Source organism: Anolis sagrei, chromosome 4 (assembly GCF_037176765.1).
Source record: "Anolis sagrei isolate rAnoSag1 chromosome 4, rAnoSag1.mat, whole genome shotgun sequence".
In the NCBI taxonomy this organism is placed as follows: Eukaryota; Metazoa; Chordata; class Lepidosauria; order Squamata; family Dactyloidae; genus Anolis; species Anolis sagrei.
The window spans coordinates 241290606-241302972 of NC_090024.1; the positions used below are offsets into that span (position 1 = coordinate 241290606).

At 37.8% G+C, this 12367-nt stretch overlaps 1 protein-coding gene across 1 annotated transcript in view; it reads left to right on the forward strand.

Annotated features, from left to right (window-relative positions):
- Window positions 1-976: 976 nt before the first annotated feature.
- RAD21L1 (RAD21 cohesin complex component like 1) overlaps window positions 977-12367 on the forward strand; it is a 30615-nt gene continuing 19224 nt past the window's right edge. The window contains exons 1-4 of the mRNA XM_067468268.1: window positions 977-1148; window positions 2993-3122; window positions 7417-7516; window positions 11109-11209. Of these exons, the coding sequence (XP_067324369.1) occupies window positions 1005-1148; window positions 2993-3122; window positions 7417-7516; window positions 11109-11209 (475 nt within the window). The 5' untranslated portion in view covers window positions 977-1004. The remainder of the gene's footprint in view (window positions 1149-2992; window positions 3123-7416; window positions 7517-11108; window positions 11210-12367) is intronic.

Consider the following 12367-nt stretch of genomic DNA (forward strand, 5'->3'; position numbering starts at 1 on the left):
TTCACAACATTCTAAATGTAATCTGATAAAAACATGCCTAATACTAAATAAAGAAGCTTTCCAAAGGATTCTATTTTTTTCCCTTGAAATGCATGTATTCTTTTATTTTGCCATCTGTCCTGTTGTGCCTTGTTTCTGGGCTTCCTAGACAATTCCAGTGATGGTAAAGCAAAATGAAGCACTCTACTGCTTTGATCCAGCAAGCTTGTTTTTGTTATGCATTCTTTCTGTTGTTGTTTTTTTTTATTATTCTCAAGTCTTTATTATTTTCTCGCATACTGGGTCTCCTCCATTTCTGCCATATTTTTACTTTCTTCAAGAGACCAGGCGCTCCTAATGAGGTAGAAATTATTTTTAAAATATTCTTTTTCTATTTTGTTTATTGTGTTTTTTCAGAAAATACCTCTCTATGGCTCCTAAAACTAATTGTATTTATACAAAGCCTAACCATGTTTGCCTACACATTGGTTCTGGTAATATTAATGAGGTTTACTTCCATATGAGTGTGATCAGAATTACAGTGTTGGAAAATAGCAGCCTTTATAATGTATATTATAAAGAGGGTTTTTTTACAAGAGAAATGTAGAAAACAAATAATAACTTGATTGTTTCCATTGTTCACAGAAGGAATTACATATTTTATTTAAGATGAAGTTATTTGGCAAGCATTTTACAATTTCAGTATATTTGCCTTAAATGGAAATGCACCTGTAATATATAGATGATATTCTATACACAAGTATCTAATTCTGTTGTTTTTCTAGTTTGTATATGCAATCAGCAGAATTGTTGGAAATCTGATTTGAATTACCTGCCTGCAGAACTTGGAAATCTAAGAACAAGCCCCTTCTGTTCACAATTATTTAAAACAAAACTTGCTTGTTGTTTTTTGTTTAATAGCTGTAAAAATTATTCAAAATGACACATTCAACATTTAAAATATTTTTCTTCCTCCCTCCCCCCCTCCTCTAGCGCACCAAGTTAGAGAACATAATATTGGCAAAATGTTCTACATGCAACCGCTGATGAATAAGCGTGGGCCTTTGGCCAAGATATGGCTGGCTGCTCACTGGGACAAGAAACTAACAAAAGCTCATATATTTGAGTGCAATTTAGAGACTACTATTGAAAAGATACTTTCCCCAAAGGTATGGTATGTCTCTTTGAATAAAACAGCAGAAATGCCCCCAAGGTTTTACTCAACATGATTAAAATCATGTAACAGTACTGTTTGTTCAGTTCAGTCGGGGGTAGACTAAGAGTTCTAAACCCCTGTTTGCTTCGAGATGGCATAGATTTACCCACTCCCCAAAATGTATGCTAGAATCTTCTATCTAGAAAATGCTATCTGAATGTCTATAAACATGCCCAGTTTATAGGCAAAACGTCAGGAGAAATGCCTCTAGAACATGGCCCTATAGCCCGAAAAAACCCACAAGAACCTAACATGCCCAGTGTTTTCACCTGTTATTGATTTAAAACCTCACTCATTTAAGCCTCGTCCTTCATTGTGTGAAACCCCTTAAAAAGTAGCATTTAAAACAAAAAAGTAATTAATATTAATGTAATAAAATAAAAGAAGAAACATTGAAAGCAATTACAAGAGTGAGAAGTGTACTACTTCTTGGGACTCATGCAGAGCTGTTTGCAGGGTGGAAAGGCACTGGGGCTCCTGAAAGCAATAAGGACCTTGCTGCCTCAGTTACTGTGGCATACTCTCTCTTGATGTGGCCCAGTGCTCAGAAGATACCTTCCCTTAGCACATAGCAGAAGACAGGCAGAAACAGCAGAGACTCCCATCTTCCTGAGACCCCCCCCCCCCACCACCACCACCAAAAGGAACACATCTAGGTAGCCCTGGACAGTCATACAAATGTAAATGTTTCTAGTTCTCTAGGGGTGTGTGCAATATCCGAAAGAACATTCTGGTAAATGTACACTTGCATCTACATTTAGTTTTCTGTAAAGGCAAAGAAACCCACACCAAATCTCTTTGGTGAAAAGTGCTAATCGTTGCTAATGTGGGGAACCATCATATTGAGGAAAAGCCATTTTCCCATATTCCATGGAGTTTGTGGATTGCAGAGTTGTGGGCAGGGGCAAAGAAGGTCTATGTGGCCCTTTTTTTCTTCATTTCATAAGCACATAAAGGGAATGAATAAAAGAGGTTTTACCAGGGAATATCACATGTTCTCAGTAGTAGAATACAGTGTGACAGAATTGCTCTAAGTTAGAAATTACTTGAAGGCATACAGCAATAACAAAACTTACCTCTAATGGTCGTAGAAAACACCTGTGTACTTAAATATGCCCATTATCACACAATGTTTTGTGCCCATGGTGAAACGTCCTTATTTGAAAATAATTGAGAAACGTAACTATTGACACTGAGATATAAGGAAAGATTAGTATTTGTAGAAGATAGACAGTTAAGGTTGGAAGTGGGAAAGAATCAAAACACTCTACATAGAAAAAGCATGTAGAGAACATTTCCTCTGTTCTAGAACTGGTTTTGGGACTCACCAAAAAGAGTACTTTATGACACAGTGCTACAATCTGCTTGTGGGATTTGAGCTATAGAATATGGAAATAGTCATTAACTTGGCTTCCTTTAAAGGAGAATTTGACTAATTCATGGAAAGGGCTGTCAGCAACTATTAGAAGTTGAAGCTCCAGATGCATAAATAATATGCTATTGAGTTCCCAAGAAGCCAGTTTGGGAGAACTATTTTTTGTTGTAAGAAATAATAGTAACACTGGAAGCATTTATTTATTGCCTTTCGGCTCACCAGGAATTTCAGCACAATGCACAAGAGCTCTGTTACTTATGAGGCTTGGTCTTTATTTTCTTCTTAAGGGTTTGTCAGAAGCACTTGATATTGAGGAAATGGAGGGAAATGCTGAAGTAGATAAACTTTTGGTGGTATCTGACAGGATTTTTCTTATGATATACTTTTCTCAAAATGAAATAACTGCAATGTTTTTCCCCAAGTGTGCAATTGCATTGCGAACCTCAGGACATCTATTATTAGGAGTGGTACGCATCTATCATAGAAAAACCAAGTACCTTTTAGCCGACTGCAATGAAGCTCTACTAAAAATGCAGGCAGCTTTTCGTCCAGGTATGTCACATGAGCTGTTTCCTTTTCATTACAGTGTAAGGGAAGTGCTGTTTGGGTCTTCTAGCAAATTAGATCAGTTTGTGAAATCAATATGGATGTATTGACATGACAATTGTTATCTTTAATATAGAACAAAGAGTATTATGCAACTTACCACCCATGATTCAGCTGATTTTAAACCTTTTTTAAACTGCAAAGCAATACATACTTACTTAGACTGTTGATAACCACAGTTGTGTAATGTTTGGAGAATTTGACTAGAATTTTGAAAGACTAGGGTTTGAATCGCTGTTCAGCCATAGAAACCCACTGGGTAACTTTGGGCAAGTGACCATCTCTCAGGCTAAGATACAGCCAAGGGCAAAACCACCTCTGAAGGAATCTGGCCAAGAAAACCTTATCTTTTAGAGCCAGTGTGGTGTCGTTGTATGAGTATTGAACTAGAACTCTGGGATTTTAGAATTCAAACTTCCATGGAAATACAGAGATTCATAGAGCTGCAAGGGCCTCATAGGCTATCACATGCCCAACAAGTAGCTGTCCAGCTTCTTTTAAAGACATTCAGTGAAGGAGAGCTTTCTTCAGAAACTTTGTTTTAAAAGCCTAACAGAATAAAGAGGTTTCACTTCTCAGTGGACAACAACGAGGAAGCCATCCTTGACTCTCTAGAAAAGGAATTCCAGACTCTAGGACAGCCACAGATAATATTTTCTTTGACATCCCCACCAACAGTGATTCTGGTGATAGTGGGACAGAGAGAATGATCTGCTCTGCCAAATAGCCTGGACCAGAACCACTGTGGGCTCTGTAAACCATAACCAGCACTTTGAATTTTGAACAGAAATAAACTAGTCACCTTTGGAGTGGTTTTAACAGGGGCATAGTATGGTCTCTTTAACCTGCTGCAGTTAGCTGTGGTTCTTTGAACATGCTGAAGTTTCTGCACACTTTCCAAATAGAATGCATTACAGTAACTCTGGATGTAATTAAGGCATGTACTTTTATAGCCAGAACAAGAAACATGTGCAAAGGCACTCCTGACCACCACTGAAATCTAGGCCTCCAGACTCAACACTGAATCTAGGGGTACACACAAAGTATGAACCTGTGTCTTCAGAGTGTATGGCCCCATCTAGCACAGGCAAAATCCCTAACCCTTGATCTCCCTTTTGGTTGACCAGGAGTGCCTCTGTCTCATCTGAATCATATTTCAGTTTGTTTGTCCTCATCCAGTTGTTACGTATTATAAGCACCAGTTTAAAGTCCTTGGATTTGGGTGGAAAGCAGCAGTAGATTTGGGTGCCATCTGCAAATTGATGGCAGTATACTTAAAAATTCCAGATGACCTCTCTCAGTTGGGTAAAATTCTTCTCAATGAAAAGGACCCAAACAGCAATGGCAGCAATGATGCCTTAAGTTCTGTACTAGGAATAGAAGGGAGGGGAACTTTCAGATGGCTGGACACATGGTAAACAGTAGGGGACTGCTTATGTATAAGGAGTATACTGTATATCCTTCCACAACTATGCAAAGTAGACAGTCTCAGACATAATCAACAATTATGTCAGCTTAACATCCCAACAGAATTGTGGGATATACAATATGTGATCCAAAAATATTGTGAGTCCCAGAGAATCATGAAAGCCATCTGTTAATTTAAAAAATCACACAATATCTGGCTGTAAGGTTGCAAATAGATGTGAAACTGTGTTTAAAAACACCTAAAGTGTGAGGAAACAGGAGATAGTAAAACAGAAGCTCTGGGAAATTATTTTCACCTCTTATATAGCTATGAAGCTATTTTTGCGAAAAACAGTTTTTGAACAGAGAAAAAGAAGATTTTAAGAAATAGGAGACAAGCAACAACAGCTACCTATATATACATCATAGTGTTACTAACAAATTGGAATTTAATTTAGTACTTAATTGATTGAGGATCCAGGGAGCCCCCGGTGACACAATGAGATAAACCGCTGAGCTGCTGAACTTGCTGACTGAAAGGTCAGCAGTTTGAATTCAGGGAATGTGGTGAGCTCCCACTGCCAACCTAGCAGTTCAAATACGTGCAAATGTGAGTAGATCAATAAGTACCACTCCGGCGGGAAGGTAATGTCGCTCCATGCAGTCATGCCGACCGCATGACCTTGGAGGCAGCTATGGACGATGCCGGCTCTTCAGCTTAGAAATTGAGAAGAACACCACCCTCCAGAGTTGGACATGACTAGACTTAATGTCAAGGGAAAACATTAACCTTTTTTTTTATTGAGGATCCAGTTCTATACCTACTGACCAATGATAAGCTTCACTAAAGATATTAGGGCTTATTTCCAAGTCTATATGGGTAAGATAGTTCCAGTTGAATGTATTGCCGAAGGCTTGGATAAGTTGAGGATAACTTATCCAAGTGTCCAGCCATCTAAATAGTTCCAGTTGAACTACTAAAAGTTTTTGAAGAGTCTAATGAAAAGATTCCCTACTAACATATTTCCCTCAGTAGTTTGATTCTATGTCAAGATTCATCCATTGGTGAAGTCTACCCAAAACTAACTGAGTTGAAGGGCCTTTTCACAATACAGCTTAAAAAAAGAGTAGCATAAGGCCTGAAGTATAAGAACTTGTAATTATCTGGAATTATATTTGCTGCCGTTACACTTTCAGTCTTCTCTGGCCCCCTTAGTTCTTACAACAGCAGATGGAAAAGAGGATTGTCTTAGCAACAATATATTGTTGTGAGTTAGTCCTGTTGTAATGCAAAGTATTTATGGCGGCTTAATCTTGAACAGACAATAAAAATCAATTAGCATTATGCAAGACCTGTTCCTCAATGAGATGAAAACAACTAAGACTGTTTGTTCATGAAAATTAACACGTGTTTAAATTTTGGGTAGCATGCACATAGATAAGTTGGGACTTCTCATGATGACTATCTACACTTCAGAATTTATAGTGTAATTATGGTCGTCTGGGTTTTCTTTCAATGGACAGGGCCATTTCATTCCTGCAAAAAAGAGTACTTACCAGACCTATGTATTCATAATGGAGGGATACCTTTATTGGCCAACCAAAATGCGCAAACAGATCGGGCAAGCTTTTGAACTCTGCTGGTTTCTTCAATTGAGTGAGAAGGAAGTATTGTTAGTAGTCTTCATGGAAAATAATTATTCCAGTTGGTCAACAGACCTTTGCAACTTCTAGCAGAAGAGGGTACAGGAAAAGAAAAGCCTCCTTTGTTCTCTCTCGTCTTGATTCTGGAGAGATGCTTCCATAGGCCTATCCACACTAAGGACTTTAAAGAGAATTATGCCAAGCATGATTGGGGACTGAAAAAGTGTTTCAGTGAAGGCACTGGGTGGCTTATTTCTAATGTCAGATTGTCAGACTACTGTATATACTCATGTATAAGTCCAGAAATTTTAGTCACAATACCAGTCCCCAAAACCTGGATTGACTTATCAATGTGTCAGTGTGAGCACTCTACCTTAATTCTTATAAGAATGAAGCTGTCACTCCTCTAAGTGGAATGGCAAAAAGTGAGATCTTAGTTCATCCCTTTTGGAGTAGGAAAATGTAGTAATCAGTTGTTGCCATTGTTTTAATTTGCTTGATGCTCTGCATCCTTTGTTACATGCCCTAAGGTTTTATCCTCAACTTATCCATGAGTCTTATAAAATCCATAATTTTGACCCCTAAACCTGCCTTCAACTTATACATGAGGTTGACCAGCAACAATTTTAAAATAGCCATAATTTATGCTGCTATAATATATGCAAACTGCTTCAGTACTGCTAAGTTGTATGTATTTTTTTAGTATCATGTATGAGCCCCCAGTGGCGCAGTGGGTTAAACCGCTGAGCTGCTGAATTTGCTTACCAAAAGGTCACAGGTTTGAATCCAGGGAGCGGCATGAGCTCCCTCTGTTAGCCCCAGCTTCTGCCAACCTAGCAGTTCGAAAACATGCAAATGTGAATAGATCAATAGGTACCATTCTGGTGGGAAGGTAATGACGCTCCATGCAGTCATGCCGGCTACATGACCTTGGAGTTGTCTACAGACAAAGCCGGCTCTTTGGCTTAGAAATGGAGATGAGCACCGACCCCAAGAGTCAAACACAAATGGACTTAAAATCATGGGAAAACCTTTACCTTTACCTATGATAGAGACACAGTTGTAACTTTAAAAAGAAATCCTATATGGTGCCTTCAGCGTGTTCATGCATTTACAGCGTATCTTGCAGGAGAGAGAACCAGACTGCAGAATGTCACAAATAATCTAATGTTATGCATTTCCCTTTTAGGACTTGTTGATCTCCCAAAAGAGAACTGTGAGGCGAATTATGATGCTATTACATTGCCTGAAGAGTTTCATGATTTTGAGACAAAGCTCCCTGAGGTGAAGTAAGTGCCTTTCAGGATATGGTTTTTTAGGAGGCTCCTGAGACTGATAGCTTTCCACATGAACCACTAATATCCATTTGAGGAAGTGTAGATTTACTATTGCTGCCATAGTATCTATCATCATTCTTTCTTAGAAAGATTTCCAGCGAATTCTGAGGAAGGAAGCTGACAAAATGTGGCTAACAATGGGCTGAAAGATTTTACATGATTTATCTGGACAGGTCTTCCTTGCTTCTGTCCTATTGTTGTTGTGTCCATCAAGTAATTTCTGATTTATGGTGATCCTAAAGCCATTGAGCATTCTGAGGTTGAAAATGTGTGTCGATTGGTGGGTTTCTAAGACTAAACAGGGAATTGAACCCCAATCTCCAGAATCATGGCCCAGAATCATGACCCTAGTATAAGCTGTTAGGAATTGTGGGAGTTAAAGTCCAAAACACCAGGAGGGGCAAAGTTTGCCTGTTTCTGTACTAAACCATGCTGACTCTAAACGGGAAAATTACCTTTTTGTATCCTAATACCCAGAATCTCCCAGGCAACATACCTGTTGTTGGCTTTTAAAAGCATTGGTCCTGCAATTATTCATTTTTAATGATTTTTTTTTTACAATCAACTCATCTTTCAACCAAAGCACCCATCCCGATCACTTTTCTCACTCTTTTATAGCTTCTTGTACCCCCCTCTCTTCTGTAAATTAAAAAGACATGGTAGATATTTTATTCTTTTTGTAGAGAGATAGAAGACGCAATGGAGATTGAGGTTAGAAAATAGCATTCCAAAGGAAAAATTCCCATTTATAATATTTTTACACATGCATTTTTGTGCTGGAGGGGGAAGCACAACAAAAGAGTCGCAGAATGTTAGACAATACAGCTGTAGTTTGAAAGAAGTGTGTCTTTGGTAGTTTTCAGATTCATTGAGAAAAAATAAATAAAAAATCTTGAGAAACATTCCTGCTGGACAATTAAAAGCAATATCAAAGAAACACAGATATCTATAAACAATAACAAAATACAAGTTGCAAAGCGTTATCAAAACAGAACTGTGTTAACACAAAGCGTGTAAATACACTGCACATGAATTACAAAACAAAACTGAATGTTACTTAGTTATCTTGCAGTCCTTGAGACAGTAAATTACCTTCAAATACCGTCCAAATTAAGTCCAAATGGTATCCAGTTCAAAATATAATCCAAATGATGATACGACAAGGATCCCCGGGTTGAGGTTGCCTTCTTTCTGGGGACTTCCCCTTCTTCAGGGTTTGTCTTCTTTATGAAAGTGGGTGGTTCACACCATACATCCCTAAATGGGTGATAACAACATAATAGATATGCCAAAAAAGGCACCCAAACAAAAAACATTCAGTGATAATAACATGCATTCAAGTGAGATAGACTACACACACATTATTACTCACGCTAAAAATGAGACGATGCTGGCCCTACAGTAAGGTCTTTCAGTAGTGAGCAATGCAGTTACACAGAAGCAAGAATTTAAAGGCAAGGCTACAAACAGTCAGCTGGAGTGTAAATTACAAGCAGATAAGGTGGATAATAGGGCTTATTAGAGAAAGCAGCTGAGATCCAGTCTGTCATTAAGACCGGTAGGAAAAACTGTTTAACTTAAAAATCCAAAATGCTTCCCTTTGCAAAAGATAATTCTTAGTATCCATATGTGGCTTAGTATGAATTTTTTCTATGATGCAAAACTTAAAGCTGGTAGGTGTATGTCCTTTCTCCAGAAAATGAGAATAAAGAGTACAATCACTGTATTTGTTTTTTATGCGTGAGCGATGTTCCATCATTCTGACCTTGACAGATCTACTTTTTATTCCAATATAAAGAAGGTCACATGGGCATAAAATACTATATACAACATTTTCTGTGGAGCAGGTAGTGAAATCATTTAAAGGTATAGTATTTCACTACCTGCTCCACAGAAAATGTTGTATATAGTATTTTATATAATATTTTATAGAATTTTAGTTTTGCATCATAGAAAAAAATCATACTAAGCCACATATGGATACTAAGAATTATCTTTTGAAAAGGGAAGCATTTTGGATTTTTAAGTTAAACACAGTTTTTCCTACCGGTCCTAATGACAGACTGGACCTCAGCTGCTTTCTGTAATAAGCCCTATCAACTACCTTATCTGCTTGTAATTTACATTCCAGCTGATTGTTTGTAATTAGCCTTGCCTTTACATTCTTTCTTCTGTGTAACTGCATTGCTCACTACTGAAGACCTTACTGTAGGGCCAGCGTCGTCTCATTTATAGCGTGAGTAATAAGGTGTGTGTAGTCTATCTCATTGGAATGCATGTTATTATCACTGAATGTTTTTGGTTTGGGTGCCTTTTTTGGCATATCTGTTATGTTGTTATCACCCATTTAGGGATGTATGGTGTGAACCACCCACTTTCATAAAGAAGACAAACCCTGAAGAAGGGGAAGTTCCCCAAAACAAGGCAACCTCAACCTGGGGATTCTTGTCGTATCATCATTTGGATTATATTTTGAACTGGATACCATTTGGACTTAATTTGGACAGTATCTGAAGATAATTTACTGTCTCAGGACTGCAAGATAACTAAGTAACATTCAGTTTTGTTTTGTGATTCATGTGCAGTGTATTTACAGGCTTTGTGTTAACACAGTTCTGTTTTGATAACGCTTTGCAACTTGTATTTGGACAATTAAAAGCAAACAGAAACAGGTAGGATATGAATATAAAATATGTATCTATGTGTATTTGTACAGGTATATAGTAAATACAGATTTCTAAAATAATTATTCAAATTGAAACAACACAGTCCACCTATAAATGTCAACATGGGACAAGGGTCCATCCAACATAAATTGTTTGTTGAAGCAAAACAGACAGATGGCCCAAAGTCTCATTAGATTCTTCAAATAAACAGAAACTATACATCTTTCAACTCAGTGACTTTATCAGTGGGAAGCATAAGAATTTCCTTGGTCACTGATGAAGGCTGTGCGTTGAAGCTATTTGCTATTTGTAGTTTGGATTGTGTAGTTTTACTTGAATAAACAACTATTTTGGAGATGTATTCTATTCATTATATATCTTTACATACACACACATATGCTGCATATGTTTTATATTTATATTCTGACTCTGTTTTTCATTATTTCAATGTCCTGTCCTTTTGTCCTTTAAATAACAGTGAACCTTCCCATACTGCTGAGTACTTCTCCAAGTTCCCTTCCTAGTTTGAATGCCTTCAAAAGAACAAGTACATATATGTAGTAAGGAAATAGCAAATATATACATATAAATAAATAAAATTGATTTATGGTGTATTTACATAAGTATGTATCTCATATCCCACCTTGCTCTTTGACCAGTGATGCCATTTCCCAAACTGCTTTGAGTCCCTTCTGGAGTCCCCTTTGAGGAGACAAAGTGGGGTATAACAATAATAATAATAATAATAATAATAATAATAATAATAATAATAATAATCTTGTTTACTGTGTTTTGTGTCAGTAAAATAATAACAGTGATGATATTATGTAGCAATTGAACACCTTTTCCTAATTCAAGTAAAATAACATTTCTTTCAGTGCTATTGATGTTGCCCAACATTTTACACTGAATCAGAGCAGAGCTGAAGATATCACACTTATGGAAGAGGATTTTCGCCTTCTCCATAGTGACAGTTTTGGTGAGGTGGCATTTTTTCTTTATAAATTAAAATATAAGTTCTAATTTTATGTTTAAAGTTTGAAGCCAAAGGGAATAAAGTTCAACACCACATGTCTTGGCTCACTGTATAAATCGCAGCTTGGGAGTGATCCTGGACTCATCGCTGAACCTGGAACACCAGATTTTGGTAGTGACCAGGGGAGCTTTTGCACAATTAAAACTTGTGCACCAATTGTGCCTGCACCTTGGGAAGTCAGAGTTGGCCACGGTGGTCCACACTCTTGTTAAATTGAGAATAGATTACTTCAATGCGCTCTGTGTGTGGGGTTGCCTTTGAAGACTGTTTGGAAACTTCAAATGGTCCAACAGGCAGCAGCCAGATTGCTCACTGGAGTGGCATACAGGGAGCAATCCCGTTATGTCAGCTGCACTGGCTGCCAGTTTGCTTCCGAGCACAATTCAAAGTGCTGGCTTTAGGTTGTAAAGCCCTAAATGGTTCCAGCCCAGCTTACCTGTCTGAATGTATGTCCCTTTATCATCCACCTCGGAGGTTAAGATCGTCAGGGGAGGCCTTACTCTCAGTCCCGTCTCCCCCCCCCCCTTCACAAGGTGACTGGTGGAGACAAGAGACAGGCCTTCTCAGTGATGGGGCCCTCTTTTATGGAACTCCCTCCCCAGTGAAATTAGATCTGCCCCATCCTCCTGACGTTCAGGAAAAAAACTGAAAACGTGGCTCTGGGATCAGACTTTCGGCCAGTAAAGGGAGTAGTGCAATATGAGACTACAAATTAATATGACAACTTGGACCAGCCCTGGAATACAACTTGGATCATGTGATTTTAATTGATGTTTTAATGCTATGTTTTTAATGGGTTTGGTTTTAACATTTTTGTGTATTCACTGATATATTAATATTTGGCATTTAATTGTATTTAACATTTTCCTGCATTTTGTCTTTATTTTACATTTTTAGCTGTTGATTTTTTTTTTAAAAAAAGTATATGTGTTGTTTTGTGATATTTTATTTCTCTGAAATAGCCCATAAAGGTCATGGTGAGCATCTTCTCAAGCTAAGAGTACTTTTTTCTTGCAACAATACTCAGCTACTTTTATCAAGATTGATTAATCTAACAAAAAAACCCTCCTAGTCTGTGGAATGGAAGGGGGGATCCATAAT